The 15,307-nt window shown below is 37.8% G+C and overlaps 1 protein-coding gene across 6 annotated transcripts in view; it reads left to right on the top strand.

The window, feature by feature from the left end:
* exd3 (exonuclease 3'-5' domain containing 3) overlaps window positions 1–15,307 on the top strand; it is a 36,340-nt gene that overhangs the window by 462 nt on the left and 20,571 nt on the right. The window contains exons 1-19 of one of the 6 annotated variants that reach the window (XM_026339750.1): window positions 603–677; window positions 1,227–1,289; window positions 3,838–3,902; window positions 4,680–4,841; window positions 5,229–5,414; window positions 5,528–5,581; window positions 6,393–6,532; window positions 6,624–6,730; window positions 6,816–6,889; window positions 8,063–8,101; window positions 8,699–8,865; window positions 9,149–9,302; window positions 9,409–9,607; window positions 9,691–9,800; window positions 10,486–10,669; window positions 10,839–11,014; window positions 11,638–11,856; window positions 12,026–12,079; window positions 12,222–12,353. In XM_026339750.1, coding sequence (XP_026195535.1) covers window positions 4,806–4,841; window positions 5,229–5,414; window positions 5,528–5,581; window positions 6,393–6,532; window positions 6,624–6,730; window positions 6,816–6,889; window positions 8,063–8,101; window positions 8,699–8,865; window positions 9,149–9,302; window positions 9,409–9,607; window positions 9,691–9,800; window positions 10,486–10,669; window positions 10,839–11,014; window positions 11,638–11,856; window positions 12,026–12,079; window positions 12,222–12,353 — 2,031 coding nt within the window. In that variant the 5' untranslated portion in view covers window positions 603–677; window positions 1,227–1,289; window positions 3,838–3,902; window positions 4,680–4,805. Of the gene's footprint in view, window positions 1–602; window positions 3,903–4,679; window positions 4,842–5,228; window positions 5,415–5,527; window positions 5,582–6,392; window positions 6,533–6,623; window positions 6,731–6,815; window positions 6,890–8,062; window positions 8,102–8,698; window positions 8,866–9,148; window positions 9,303–9,408; window positions 9,608–9,690; window positions 9,801–10,485; window positions 10,670–10,838; window positions 11,015–11,637; window positions 11,857–12,025; window positions 12,080–12,221; window positions 12,354–12,977; window positions 13,335–15,307 lie in introns of those variants that run through there. The other 5 variants (XM_026339747.1, XM_026339749.1, XM_026339748.1 and 2 more) reach the window with 5 other exon arrangements.

Genomic DNA, 15,307 nt, shown 5'->3' with positions numbered 1-15,307 from the left:
AGGAAGTGGCTTGTACCTCAGTTACCGCTAGATGGAGTTAGGGGTTAATAAAAACTCCTACCAGTTCATACTGTTGTATTTGTTCTCCATCCTCTGAAAATCTGCTGTTGCCGGGATAGTGTTGAATGCCAAAGTTTGCATCAAGAGCCTGCAGACATTCAGACAGGGAGAAACAACCAGACTTCAGGCCTAAGAAAACATCCTCAGCCTCAAATCAAGTCTACAGCTGGCTTCTTGGCCTTTCTCAGGCTGTTTTTCCCACAGATTTCTCTTTTTGAGTGCTTGAATGATATTAACAGCCAACACTGGATAATAATCGTTGGGTGCTGAACAGTTTTACTTTATGTGTGAACTGATTTTAGACCACTCTGTCATCATCACTTTTGACAACAAATGCATATGTTAACAAAGGGTATGGGTGTATGTTAGTTTAGTGCAGGGATTTGCCAACACCACTGTTCGCTTTCTTTAATTACATATGTTAATAGATATTAAATAAATCAAAATAACACTGGTTTTAGGTTGTGACAAAAATATATTTTGGTTGTTGTTTAGACTTCCCATTTCTAACACTGTGCATTTCTGTGGTGCTTAATCTATAGAGCAACAGCAGCACACCTTCCTGTGGACAGAAATGAACCATACTCCAGAGGCAGCGGGATTGTATAACAGTCTAAGTATAAAGTTTTCCTTCAGTTTTAATTGTCAAAACATAAATAACGGTTTAATCTTAGGTTGAGATGCAAACACTAAACGTACTTAAAAGGTCATTGACATATAATATCCGTAATATGTTATGTAAGTTTGAATTATACATTTCCCCAAATGTTATTGATTATTAATTAAGCTAATTTAGTGTAGCTGAAATGTACATGTATTCACATACATTTTATCTTTAACAGTATTATATCTTGGGACAAAACAATTCAGGGGAAAAGAAAATTTGCTAATTCTTATTATGATAAGATCAATATGTGATTATTTTAAGTTGAAACGGCTGCCAGACCTGATTTGGACTGTATTATTAATGTTGTCATTTAACAATTCAAATATACTTGGAAATTATCTCTCTTTCTTTTCTTTAAATTTTAAAGCCCAACTAGCCGTTTTCAGTGTCTGTGTGTTCCTATCTAACTACTAACATTGTAGCATCACTAATTTGTTAACATGTTTCTTGATAACGTTAGTTTGATCATGGGGTTCACAGCTTTTTTTTTGTGCTGTAGAGTAAATCTAGGTATGTTTCAGTTCACACTGGCATAGAGCTCTACTGGGTCAATTCTGGAGAGGTAATTAACATGCAAACACTGCTTTAATAAGAGTCTGATTTTGCAAGTGCTGGTAGCCTAGTACTCTCCTGACTTTCAAGATTCTGTAATGGCACCTGTTGAAAGGTTTTTTTCCCCCAGCACCTACAATAAGTTACAAAAGACAAGAAGTACTTGTAGAATAATGTGGCATCCTTCCAGTGGAGTTGAGCCACTTACACAACCTCTGCCAAGTTACACTGAAGTTGTTCTGGTGGCTGTAGTGACACCAAATGCCCCATTTAGACACTTGATCTTTGTGCTTCCTTTATTTTGGCAGCTGCCTGGCAACAGGCAGTTAGACCTGCCTGTGGATTTAATCTCTGTATAATTTTACTGAAATTTAAGTGTGACCTTTATTGTTTTGTAAGAGTGCGAGACTACAATAGTATCAGATTGCTTTAAAATCCACTTAATACAAATTCTGTGTTTTCTCAAATTTCAAATACTCAAACAGATAAAGAAAAGATAAAAAAAAAAAAACATTCCCACAGGTGAATGAGTTCATGTACTGTATGTGTGTCCATGTATTTATATGAAGTAATGGGGTTATTATGTTGTAATGAATGGTGAGCCTCCTGCTCTGTCGTTCATCTGCCATCCAAGACTATAAAGAAGCTCCATGCACCACATTCCTGAGACTGAAGTGAAGTGGGTTGTGCTGTTTATGTGAGTCCTTGTGCATGTGCTCATGTTCGTTAGTTGGATGAACGTACTGGAGTGGGCTTTATGACAGCAGAGAACCAAAGGGAATAGCAAAAGAAACTCAGATTTTTTAAATTAAGAACCTTTCAGTGGACAAGCTTTTACACTACAAATCCAGTCTGAATGATTGTTCACCGTTTTCTATAACATGCTGTCATGTTGCCGTCAAAGCTGTGGCATCATGGTGAGACAAGTGAAGGTTAATTTGTTGTGTGGAAATGTCGCACAAGTTTTTAAATGTGGCATCTTTTACAACAGTAAAACAGTGGAATGCATTTACAACGTTTAAAACTATTTTATAATTTAGAAAGTAACTCATGTTCATGTATACATGTGATTTGTACTAAATTAACCCAAACATGCAAAAGCATGGTATGACACATGGCATTTTAAGATTAAAAACACTAAACCAGGTCACAGTAAAAATAATTGTGTTTTGTTTTCGCAACATTATTAGGTTAGAATATTAGAAACAGACCAGAGGAACTTGCAAAAAAGAAGGGAAACAAAGAAATTTTTGATAAAAAGTGAGTGATTATCTTAAGTGTGAATTGAATGGGGACTGTGAGTTTGGTAAAGATAAGTTAAGGAATCAAAGAGAAGTGTAGTGCCTGAAAAAACAAGCTGAAGTAGAGACAGTGCAGCTGGGAGATTATATTAAGAAAGATTATCAGGCAGGTTAAGTTAATGTTTTCAGTATAATGTAATGAGGCAATGTGAAAGACACAAAGTGTCAGGCCAGGAGAGGTACAGTTGAGAAAGAGGCCAACATACAGAGAGGGAGAGACCTTATGGTGTGCTTTCCCAGGCTGTGCATCAGGAAGACTGTATTTTTTACACCATGACCACTGCAAAGCCTTTTCCTGGGGAAATCCGAGACAAAATCGAGAGAGGCTGCTGCAGGGAGGGAAAGGAGAACAGGAAAACTAGCCCTGGGAAGGAGGGAGGGTGGTAGGGTATAGTGAAGCCCACACAGCATGAGTGACAGAGAAAGAAGCTGAAGCGTTTTGGGACTCGCACAGATACATAGACACAAAACATGCAACACACATCTCGTCTTGTTTCTGAGCCCTTTTACCCACTGTGGCCTTACAAAAAATGCACCCCAAGACTTTCCTCTGGAGCATTTTGGCTGTAGATTCAACTGGAATGCAGAGCTAAAGCTAGTTCCTCTTCTATCCAACTAGCCTCAGCTGTTAATCTGATGTTATGGTGGATCTGCTTTGCTTGTTAATGAAAAAATATTTGACGTTATGGCTGCTCAGTTATGCACTTTTAACAAACAATATTTCCAGTGTATTGCTTTACCTATTAGCTAATATTTAGGATGGACACAAAACAAGGCATTATAAGACAGTTTGGCCTTAAATCTACTGTTCATTTACATGAGAAGTTCTAAAGAGCATGGAAAATTGTAGTTTTCAGAATACTTTTCATGACCTACACAAAATTTGCATTTACACAGTAAGAGCTAATGGCCGTAAGTAGTGTGGAAGCTAGGTTTTGGGGAAGTTGATGTGCAACATTAATCATTAGAATGGGACAAAGTCAATTTCAGTAGAAATGTAAATAGTAAATATTGATTTTGATTTATCATAAAAAAGATTTATAAATTATGTATTTCAAGGTGTCAAGATTTAGACATGGAGGATGTGTATCTTTCAAATCTTATGTTTCCAAAATCGTATTTTTTTAATGTTCAGAAGCCTCAGAGTCAAAAACAAGTACTAAAAAAACAAATAGGTTTTAATGCTTGACAGTTTGAAAGAGGTCGAAGGTCACAGTGAAGCCCCACCTCATCTATGCATGTATTTGATCCCTCAAGGTCTTGACCCTGCTGTACTGAGAGACCAACTCTTTGAGCTATGGAACAGGAAAGATCTGCAGACGGTAAGAGTCACTTTCACAGCGTGTGTCAATTCCACGCACACAATATAGAGTGAGTGTGCTTACAAAGGTAGAGATGGAGTCTCTGTGTGTCTACAAGAAGCACTTGCACAGGAAGGAACATGAGAGAGAGCGCACTTGGATACCAGCATGTTTAAATGAAGTGTGTGTGTGTGTGTGTGTGTGTGTGTGTGTGTGTGTTGTGAGTGTGTGTTAATGAGGAAACCAGAGTGTCTGTCAGTAGGAAGGAAGGAATTTGTGTTGCACTGAATGAACTTGAGATCTGTGTGAGGAGGATATTGAGTGGATGACATCTGTTTTTCAAATTAAGATACAGTGCAAAGCATTCTCACACAGATCTTATTTTCTTGTGTAGGTCCCTACTAATGCCAGAGATTGCATTCTTTATCTTGGATCTAAATGCCCTAACTCTGTTTAAAAAAAACTCATTTGCCCTTTAGTCTGTGTTATCAGAAACTTTGACTCATCCACAGGTGAAGAATTAGTAGATAAAGGAAAACATAGCATTTAGATATTTGGATTCTTTACTCTAACATGACATTTTGAGAAATTTATTTCTTTATTTCATGTTATTTGAACTAGTGCAGGACATTCATTTTTATAGGCAAATTGCAAGTTTCTGTTCATGCTTAAGTAAATACTACGTGGCTGAAATGTGAACTGTTCACATACAATAGGTTTTGTATTTGAGTGAAGCCATCTTAAAAAAGTTTATAAAGATGATAAGGCTGTCAAGTTTTCCTCACTGTCTCCCTGCAGCTACATCTGGCATTCCTCCAGGGATTTTCAAAGCTATCTGAGCCGCTGGAGGGCTTATTAACAATCCTGGAGAGCTGTCCGGGCAAACAGAAGGGTCGGAGCCACACCCTTGGCCATCACATTCTCATGGAATACCAGACATGGATAAAGGAACATCCAAAGGTAGATGAGTTTCATTAAAGAAATATTTTTAAACTAAATAATGTACCACAGAGGTGTACACTTGCACTTCTCCAGCTACAGTCCAAAGTGCTTTACCTTTAACAGTTTAGTGCACACATCAAAATGCAACATTGAGAGGTCTAAACTAGAGGTTGGCAGATTGCCACAACCATATTAGGTAATACATATTATACAGATACATATAATGTTATATTACAGAAACATTATTGTCTTTCTAATTTATAACAGCGACAGCCAGCTCTCTGGAGAGCTACACTGACTCACCACTTACTTCTGAAAATCTATTTCAAGAATTCTTTCTCAGTATAAATCTAAATACATTTCTGCTTTTTTTTTGGTTCTGCATCATTTGTGTTTCTTCACAAGCTGAGTATAAGCTCACTCTCAGAGCAGCAGGCAGTGCCACTCCAGTGTCGGGCTCTGAGCTTATTAACAGATACGCAGTCCAACTTTGTAGAGAGTATCATAAACATCTACCAGCTCACTTCTCTGGATCCAGCCATACTCTCCATGCACATTTTGAGGTTGCAAGCCCTCAACTGCCACAAAGAGGTGAATAATTTTTTAATATTGGCTATTTGTCAAATCAGATTTATAATAAAAATTTAAAAGCAGGCACAAAAGATTGTTTTTCTATAGCTGCGCCTTTGTTCTATTTTTCGCAGGCAGCAATACTCAGCATAAAACTGAAGTTACAGAAGGAACTAAATATGGAAGAGGTGAGACAGATATTTTCAGCAGATATGCTCTGTGAAACATTTATTCATGTTTATGTATAAGCTGTGAGTATATACAGTGGCAAGAAAAAGTATAAATATATAAATATATATATATATATATATATATATATATATATAGTAGAACCTTCATCTAAGTCAAGAGTATTAACAAATATAAAGTGCTAAAATAATAACAAAAAATAAATTCTGGTCTTTCATGTTTTTATTGAGAACAACCATAAAAACCTCAGTGCCTGTGCTATTTGAGTCAGGTGTTAGCATACCTGGAAGAAATTATTTGTACTGACCTACTTCAACTTACAAAAAACATTCAAACTTTTTCAGTTTGCTCTGCACAAGAAGAATACGCTTATGTGAGCCATGCCTGATCTAAGATCAAGAATTGTTAATTTACATAAAGCTGGAAAGTGTTACAAAGTGATTTAGAAAGACTAGAAGACTTTAGAAACTCGGTCTACAGTCAACCACTTATTAAGTCCAAAGGTTCACATACTTTTTCCACTAGCACTATGAGGCTTTTATAGTTGTTCTCAATAAAGACATAAAGATTAGATTTTTTTTGTGTTATTATTTTAGGCACATGATATTTGTTATTACTCTTCACTTAGATGACGATCAGATCAGATTTTATGACAAATTAATGCAGAAAACTATGAAATTCCAAAGGGTTCACATAACTTGTCTTGTCACTGTAAGCACAATTTAGTTAGTGTTCAATTTAGAATTGTCCATCTTTACATCTCTAACCAACTTTCTAAACATCATCTTCTTGATTTTTTTTTTTCCCCAGATGTGTGTGCCGCTAATCTTGCAGGGTAAGCTCTCTTTGGCAGAGTCTTTTGTCACAGGTCACAGTCAACTAGAACAACAGCTGGTCGTACTTCTAGACTCCTGGTGCCACCCCAACTTCAGTGTAGAAGAAATAAGCAAGTATGTAGCATGTGTGAATGTGTGGGAATCTATACAGGTAACATTTTAGACTGTAGAAACTTACTGTGTATGGCTCTGTGTGTTTCCACAGGAGATTCCCTCGTCTTTCTCTGTCCAAACACTACATGGCCCAGATCCAGCCCAAAATGCTCACTAAACACATCTTACGACTTGTGGAGAAATTCAACATTAACCAAGGTGTGAGATTGGGCACATTAGTTGTCATTTTATGTATTTTATGTAAAGGTGCTGAAATGATTATGACCTTGTATTTTTGACACAGGACTGTGTCCCAATGCTCTGCACAAGCGAAGACTGGACTCTTTACGTTTCCTTATGTATAAGAGGTTTGTGGAGGTCAGTGGTGCAACAGCCGTTCAAATTAAAGTATACACAAGTATATATACTAAGTATAGATAAAATCTCTAACCACAAAATCTGTTGGCTGATTCCTTTATAATCTCATCTCTTTATCTATCTTCCAAAACTGTGAAAATCTAGTTCAGTTTTGCTTTCCTCGGTCCTAAGAAGATTAACTTGAATTCCAAATCCAAGTTTTAACTTTCGAAGTACTGCAGGATCTGACTGCACACAACATATCAGACCTTTTGATAATAACAGAAGCCATGGATTTCTTGGGAAAGGTTTTGTGGATATGACAAAATGTGAATGAAAGAGGAGCATGTGCTTGCCCTGAATAAGTGAGATGTGTATATAAGGAGAAAGAGAAGACTTTCACAAGAGGTCTCCAAGGGTTAAAGTAAGCATTGCTGGCTTGTACACATCTGTCTAGACGTGTATAGCCCATGGGTTTATGCTCAGATGCGCTAACACACTTATATTTGAATGTTATACTGTGATTTTATGCAGTGTTTTAACACAGTAAAGCAGTATTAGAAATTTTATTTTGTGATTCAGCAAAATAGGAACCAGAATTATTAATATAATTATGTACAACCTTTGGTTCTCTAGGGTCTAATTGCAGTCAACTTTAATTAGTGATCCCTTTTTTTTTTTTTTTTACTTTTTATACCAAAACAAGTTGCCAACAGAGTTTACTGGAATCTTGGTTGACTTGGATTGACTTGGATGAATTATAGATTTATTTGTAAAAGCATAAGCACAGAAGGCGTTTGAGGTTGGCTAATGAAAACTTTGAAGCAGGTCTGTGTAATAAATTGTGTAATGAAGTATAAACTCTTTTGACTTTATCTGTAAATACATTTTGCTTTCACATGAGTCTGCTCTCTGATTAGAATGAACACTGACAAACACTTGTGGTTTAGTGGTTGAACATGCTGAGCAAAGGGCTAAAAAACTCTGAATAATTATTTATAATTATAATTTCATTTATAATTATATTAAACACTGATGGCAGAACTGCTGGGAATAAATTTGAGTAATTATATTTGCACTGTAAAATTCTCATTATACCCTATGCTGTATTCAGCAACATCACATCATCTGAATCTACAAACAAGACAGAATTCATTTAAATTATATCTATCTTTCTGTCTGTTTTTCTTTTAGAAAAGCATGACAGAGGAGAACTGGAGTGATCATGTACAGGTACGTTTTGCTTGTAAGTAGGTATGCAGAATTCAATATTAAGAGATGTACTGCACTTAATTTATATTTGTACAAAGGGAGGTCGAAATGTTCATTTGCTTTAATAGAAATAAGAGAAAGTCCATAAGTCCATATAAGTTTTCTACTTCTCCACATATTTGCCTTTTTGCTTTTTCCCTTAAAGCTCTTGAAGCTTTATTTTGCTGATAAATTGTGATAAAACATGTAGAACACGAGTGTCTGTTTCTTTCTCTCAAAGAAATTCAATCTCAGGCGTTTACCACGTCCACTTCTACCTCCATTTCAGAGTACAGACTCCAAAGTAAAAAAAAAGTTTAAGAAAAAAGAAACAAGAATATATAAAAAAGAACACACTGTGCCAACATATGCATTATAGTAAGGTAGACTGTATAAAAAGAATGTCCATATCGCACTTAAAGGAAAATTATAATAATATATTGAATATGTTTTATTTCTAATAAAAGAAAATAGCATTTAAACTCCCTTTGTGCACATAAGATGTGCAAGATGTGTGAATTACTTTTTATTTTGTTTTTATTTATTTATTTATTTTATGTGTGTACTACTTGTGTATAGTATGTACTGTCAGACGATCTTGAGCTGCAGATCCACTTGGTGGAGATGTTGATGAAGTACTGTAGTCTTCAGAAAGCCGCGCAGTGGTCACTGAGATACAAAATTCCCAGAAATCGACTACCCTGTGTGGTATGGGAGACACAGCAGACTCTGCCCCCTGATCTACAGTGAGTTGGCCAGAATATACAAAAGGATTACACAGATTTTAATATGTACATGCTGTACTGCTTCATGTAAAGACACATAGGTTTGTCCCTGAAGTGCAACAAACAGCTAAAAATTTGAGTTAAAGCTGAGACCATGCTTGGAACAGAATGACTTTAATATGTTAAAACCAACATAAATGACACATATACATGTTTCACTGTTAAAAAAAAATGTTCATTTTTATTCTTATTTCCTTTTTTTGTCCTTTTGTTTGATGTACACACATTTCTCATCTCTGCTCAGACAGATAGGTTTGAGTGATTCAGCACAAAATGAAGAGTGGAAGCCATCCCAGTCTCACTGTGAGAAGTTCTACCAGGTACCACTGACCAAAGACAAGGTTCACTTTGTGGACACGCCAGAAGCTCTGCAGAGATGTAGAAACGTTGTTCTCAAGGTACTGACATGTAAAAGCAAAAACAAAGGTTTTAAGTCACCAGTGAAAATCTCAGGAGTGAGTGGTAGGCACTGGGTTTATTAATAAATCCTTACTCTTTCTCTAGGAAGGCAGTGTAGTAGGAGTTGACATGGAGTGGCAGCCCACATTTGGCTGTATCTCAGCTCAGCAGGTTGCTCTGATACAACTTGCAGTTCTTGACCAGGTTTTCTTATTGGACCTCAGCGCAAATGGATTCTGTCAACACCCAGATACTGTTAGCTTCATCCGCAGCTTTTTCTCTAACAAAAATGTCCTTAAACTGGGTAAGTGGCAGTCTTGATTACAGGTTAAATCTATTTCATCTCAGGTCTTTTTGTCTCACATTTCTCCTTTTATTACCATTCAGGTTATGGTATGGCAGGAGATCTCAAGTGTCTCTTGGCCACTTGGCACCAGTTTTTAGAGGAGCCACTGCAGATGGAGGGGGTGCTTGATCTTCTGAGTATACACCAAAAGGTAACATTATCTTGTCCTTCACATAACTTCATGCAAAGGAATTAGCAATTAGAGCATTGTGTTTCTTAATATTTAGGGGTGTATTGTTTTACTAAAAGCATTGATCTTTTTTTAATAAGTAGGGATGTTTAACCAAATATTATTTTATTTCAAGTTTCTCAGAGACTCAGGTCTCTGGTACTTTAAGCTGCCAAGCTAAGACTGATTTTTGACTACTTGCCCATTGTTTCCCATGCAACCAGATTTACTATATTAGAGGATTGTGATAAATGTGTTGTGTTATACTCAGTGCTGTTCTGGGATATATTTAGATGCTAGCCTGGGTACATTTTGCTGATGTGTCCCAGTAGTTTGCCTGAGATATATGAAGCTGAACTCAGAGTCTCCAAGGGGAAGAGGAATGTGGAAATGGCACCATGGGCCGGTAACTGATGATGTTGCTTCACCATCTGCTGGAGTAGACTGCATGTTGCAGGATGTGAGGAATGCAAGACATATTTTTCAAAAGCACAAGGAATGTCCGGTTCAAACAGGATGTTGTGGCAGGACATAAGATGGGAGGGACTGTTTAAAAGTTCAACAATATATTGCCTGGAGCCTGGCACTGTCACAAATTTCACATCATTTAAAGTTAATAAAGGTGCTAAAATTGCAATAACTTTGATGCTTTGATCTGTTTATACAGATCCAGCGTGGTAAGGTCAGCAGAACTCATAATGGCCCCAAAGAGGTACTGGTTGGAGAGGACTCTGCAGAGAAAGGCCTGAGTCTACTAGTACAACAGGTCCTGGGAAGGCCACTGGACAAGACAGAGCAGATGTCCAACTGGGAGAAACGACCACTGCGCATCAGCCAAATTAGATATGCAGGTAAGCTATTGTGTGTATAGACACACAATGACAGGGAGACAGATGGCCGCTGTTCTATTCACTATAGAATATCGCAGATTATTTTGTTATCCCTTGACAAACGGCAAACCAATAAATTCAACCCTATTCCTCTCCTTTTTTCCCCTCTTGTTTCTTAACCTCCTTCTAGTGGCAGATGCCTACTGTTTGCTGGATGTGTACTCTGTGCTCTCCAGAAACCCAGCATACTTTGGGCTTCCAGCTGATCTGAGGAGCATCTCGTCAAGCCATTCAGAAAAGAGTGGAGATAAGAAGAAGGAGAAACCAAGCCAAGCCAAGCAGTCAAAACAAGCCCTTGGCAGAGAGGTCAGGGGTCAATAGTTATTTTTCATTGCAATTGACATAATTGTCAAAGTTTATTTATTGTGACACTGTTGTTGACACCAGATGTTTATAATGTGACAGTTTCTACATGTCAACATGTCCATAGCTTTTTTTTTTTTACTTTCCAATTTTTCTACACAGATGTCAGACAGATGTTTTAAGAGACTGACAGGTTGAAATCAGGACAAGGTGCTTTCATTAAGAGATGAGAATATGTACAATCCAGAATCCATTTTCTACTTGACCTGTTCTTGACCTGACCAGACATGTCTGAAACTGAAGTATAATACTGTTTTCAGTTCATTCAAAAAAATTGTGTTCAAATATTTAAAATGTTACTAAATGAACAGTAAACTAAAGAAATATACCAGGGTTTCAAATGAATACGGAGAACCTCTAACTGAAGAACCTGGGTGTGAGCATCTAGCCTGCAAGGAGGGACAATCTGTGTTTGACCAAAACTATTCAGCAGTTCCTATCAGCTCCAGGGGTGCAGTTGTATAGCTCAACCTGTGCTTTGACCTATATGCACCGTGGTGCAAGTGAAAAGAAAGTCCCCCTGTGGGGATCAGTTAAGTATCACATTATCATCTCTGTCCATTTAGGAATGTCAGGGGGCTCAAAGGGTCAGTCCCCCTCACCCTGACACAGAGAAAGGCCTCCTGTGTGGTGAGAAACCCTCTGAAGACTCCAGCATTCTGCACCCCCAACAGTTGCGGGTGGTGTGTGACAACATGTTACAGGGACTGGGGAGGTACCTGCGCTGTTTAGGAGTAGATGTTGTCATGTTGGAGAACACTGATGATCACAGAATAGCAGCAAAGGTGAGCTAGTAGTATGAAATAATCTGAGAATTCAGTACAGGGAAAATTGATGGTTATTGAAAAAGTACAACAAATGTAGTCCATATTGTAGATAACCAGTTATACAAGTAGAGCCTGTACAGTATTTTATGTGTTTTTCTGTATTTTATGTGTATTGCTTTTGTGTCAGTTAGCACAAGCAGAAGGCCGTGTCATACTCACATGTGGGCAACCATATCAAAGTGTAAGTACTAATGAATCAACTCAGAAACAGATGAAAAATATACAAACCTGTGATGAATTCTCTGTGTATGGCTGCATACTCGTGTGTGTGTGTGTTTCTCATTTACTAACTGTGTGTTTGCTCCATCTTCCCATATTTATAGTTGCGGTCCCAGGTGGGTGAGGGCCGCTGTTTGTCCCTAGACTGTTCAGAAAAGGCCAGAGACCAGGCTGTTCGAGTGCTCAGACACTTCAACGTCCAGCCCACTCCCAGTGATATATTCAGCCGCTGTCAGGTAGGGAAGTTCTGTGTGTTCTGACTAAAATGAAACATAAATACAATTACACAATAATACCACTGACTACCACTATTTTTTGATGAATGTAAGTATTTGTGACTATTATACAGAAGAAAGTTCACAGAAAAAGGAAAAAGCTTGAGTTTCCAAATCAGTGAGAAGTACAAGCAGTGTGAATACCCATGCAATATTTCTGTGGTTTTAAAATACTGCTGAACTGGTTAAGTTCCTGAATTATAAGAACAAAGCTTCTTGTGGCTTTCAAGTATTGTGTAATACTGAATAAAAGCGGAATTAATAAATATATGACTAAGGAAAATGAGGAAGAATTCCTTAAAACTCCATTGTACTTTTCTGAGAAAAAGTACATTGTGTTGTTTGTGAAAGGTTTGAGGATTCTGTGTTAACATCTTGTTAAAAGATGAATATGATTGAGAGATGAATTGGTAGGCAGCTTGGCATTGCGTTGGCAAGAATGGGTGTGTTGTACCAGATTATTTTGGAGACAGAAAGAGTGAGACTATAGATGAAAGCACCAAAAGCGGGCTCGCCTTTAATGACATGATGAAAAGTTTGGATATTTGAAGGTAGCCAGTTGATGCTGTTTGGGTATCTACTTAGATTTCTTCCTGGGTACCTCTGTGTGGAGCTATTCTGGCCATATCCAACTGGGAGGAGACCCTGGAGCAGACCCAGGACATGCTAGAGAAATTACATTTCCCATCTGGCCTGGGAATGCCTGGGGGGCCCCCCAGGGGCTGCAGTGGCTGGGAAGAAGGATGTCTGGGTCAGAGTCCCGAAGGACTCCAGTTTTGCAAACTTGCAAAGCGCTGTACAGGACCTGACCCATTACCTGCACTTTCCTCTAAATAAAATCCACACTGAACCTAATCTGTTCAAACACAAACAGCACAACAGTATTATGATGGTGGTTTTAATGTTGTGGTTGACAGGGGTCAACATGGGCGCACTGACCAGTCTGCGGCTACACAGCAAGCTGTGATGCATTATGTGTTCTGGCATCTGCCAACAGCCAACATTGGAATTTTTTCTTCTTATACCGATGCTTGTCCAGCACAATATCAAAACTAGGTCATTTCACTGTTGTGGTTGTTTTTGTAGTCACTCAATTTAAAACTTATCCAGGTTGTAGACTGTAGATAGGATATAGAGGATGATATAATCTCAATTAGACTGATAATTGGATGTGATAAAATTGCACTGGTTAAAGAAGCTGTGTTATTTTTGCTTTGCCTTTCATCCATCCATCTTTCTTTCATCTGTCTGGATTTAGTAAGTCTTTATTCATAAAAGAAAGTGTAGATGTTGCCTTTCCACCTGGCCGTTTTACCCCTACCCACAATTTAATATGTCTGTTTTTTTTTACCTGTTTCAGGTGATTTTAGCAGGTTATCCACTGCATGAGGGTTATAATATAGAGGAATAGACGGATGAATGAGAAAATAATTCAAAAAGGGGAGTGGAATAAAATGTGAGTCATTACCTAACAAATGTGTCACCACACATAAGGGTAATTTAACCACTTCATTGTTCAATTTCCTATTTGGTCATGTTTATGTAGCCTGACAAAGCTGTTTGTTAGACAGTTGCTATCAATAACTATTGGATTTACGGTACTTGACAAGTAGATATCTCCATGGGTGGCTGTTTAGGGAAAACTGCATGAGCTATGACGGCTGTGTTTGTGTTTGTGTGTGGCGGCAGAGATGGTGATTGGGAGGACAGTTTTTTTTTTTTTTTTTTTTTTTTTTACTTGGGTGTTCTGGCCTGCTAGTAGGGGGGCCCAAATGTGTCAAGACACACCACTAAGTGCATTTATCTCTCAAAACCTGGACCACCTTGATGCTACATCCTGCCCTGATGATATGATGACGTACCAAAAAGATCTGAAACCACCAGTGACCAAATGGTAATCCATTTACCTCCCCCGTTTATTGGTTGCTGCTGAAGTTGCTTCAAGGGGCAGTCCTCTTTCATATATTGTAGCCAATGAAAGACCAAATGTAGCCTCTAAAATCATAGACTGGGACAGAACACCTGAGATAACATTTCTCCTAGGATGTGTTTTTTTACAACCTCAATCTGTTACTGCCTTTGCCTTTTCAATGAAACTTTTATAGTCTTCTGAAATCTAACATTATTGTCTTCTATATCAACATTATTATCTTAAAATATAAATTCTAAAGTTTAAGACCTACAAAATGAGCACCTTATTTTAAGAAATGAGGTTATAAAATATGATGTGCAGTTAATTTAATTGACTAAAGCTTGACTAAATAATTCATTTACTCAACTGGTCAAAGTAGTTGGTGTCAAATTAAGGTTGGTCTGATTTGTTTTTAGAGGTGTGTACGTGTGAGTGAGCGGGTGAGTGAGAGAGTTTCCCCCTGGGGCCTGCTGCATGGCCCACCCAGGCGAAGTTAACCCCTTTGTTATCTGATTGTAAAGCTCTCTGATTAGCAATGGATGGGTTAGTTTCTCTCCTTTTGTCTCTCTATGTTTCTCCCTGCTGCACTACACCACTGATGAATGTCGCGAGTGGGGAAAAAAAAAAAACAGATAGAAAAGAGATTAGGCTCAGGCTTGTATACGTGTGTGTGTGAAGACTATGCAGGGAAAGGGTTAATGTTTGTCTCTGTGTATCAATAGGCCACACAGATTTTAGAAGCACAGGAATGTGTGTCTACACCATGAAGACTTCAAGAGGGTAGGGGAGATGTAGAAGGGCTTCGTGTGTATGTGTGTCCTTGTCTGAAAAAAACTCGATGTGGCGTTATTAGTTTGAAATTTTCTATATGGTGTTTGATGGATTTATCTGCAAGTCATCATCATTACAGCTCTGAGGAAGCATAGTTGGAAAAACTTGATTGATTAAAATTATTAAAGAAAACACTTGGTGTAGTGGTTGGCACTGTTGCCTCACAACAAGA

The sequence above is a fragment of the Anabas testudineus genome, chromosome 22, assembly GCF_900324465.2.
Source record: "Anabas testudineus chromosome 22, fAnaTes1.2, whole genome shotgun sequence".
Taxonomy (NCBI): Eukaryota; Metazoa; Chordata; class Actinopteri; order Anabantiformes; family Anabantidae; genus Anabas; species Anabas testudineus.
The sequence above is the reverse complement of the archived record's forward strand: the minus strand, read 5'-3'. Positions and strand labels throughout refer to the sequence as shown.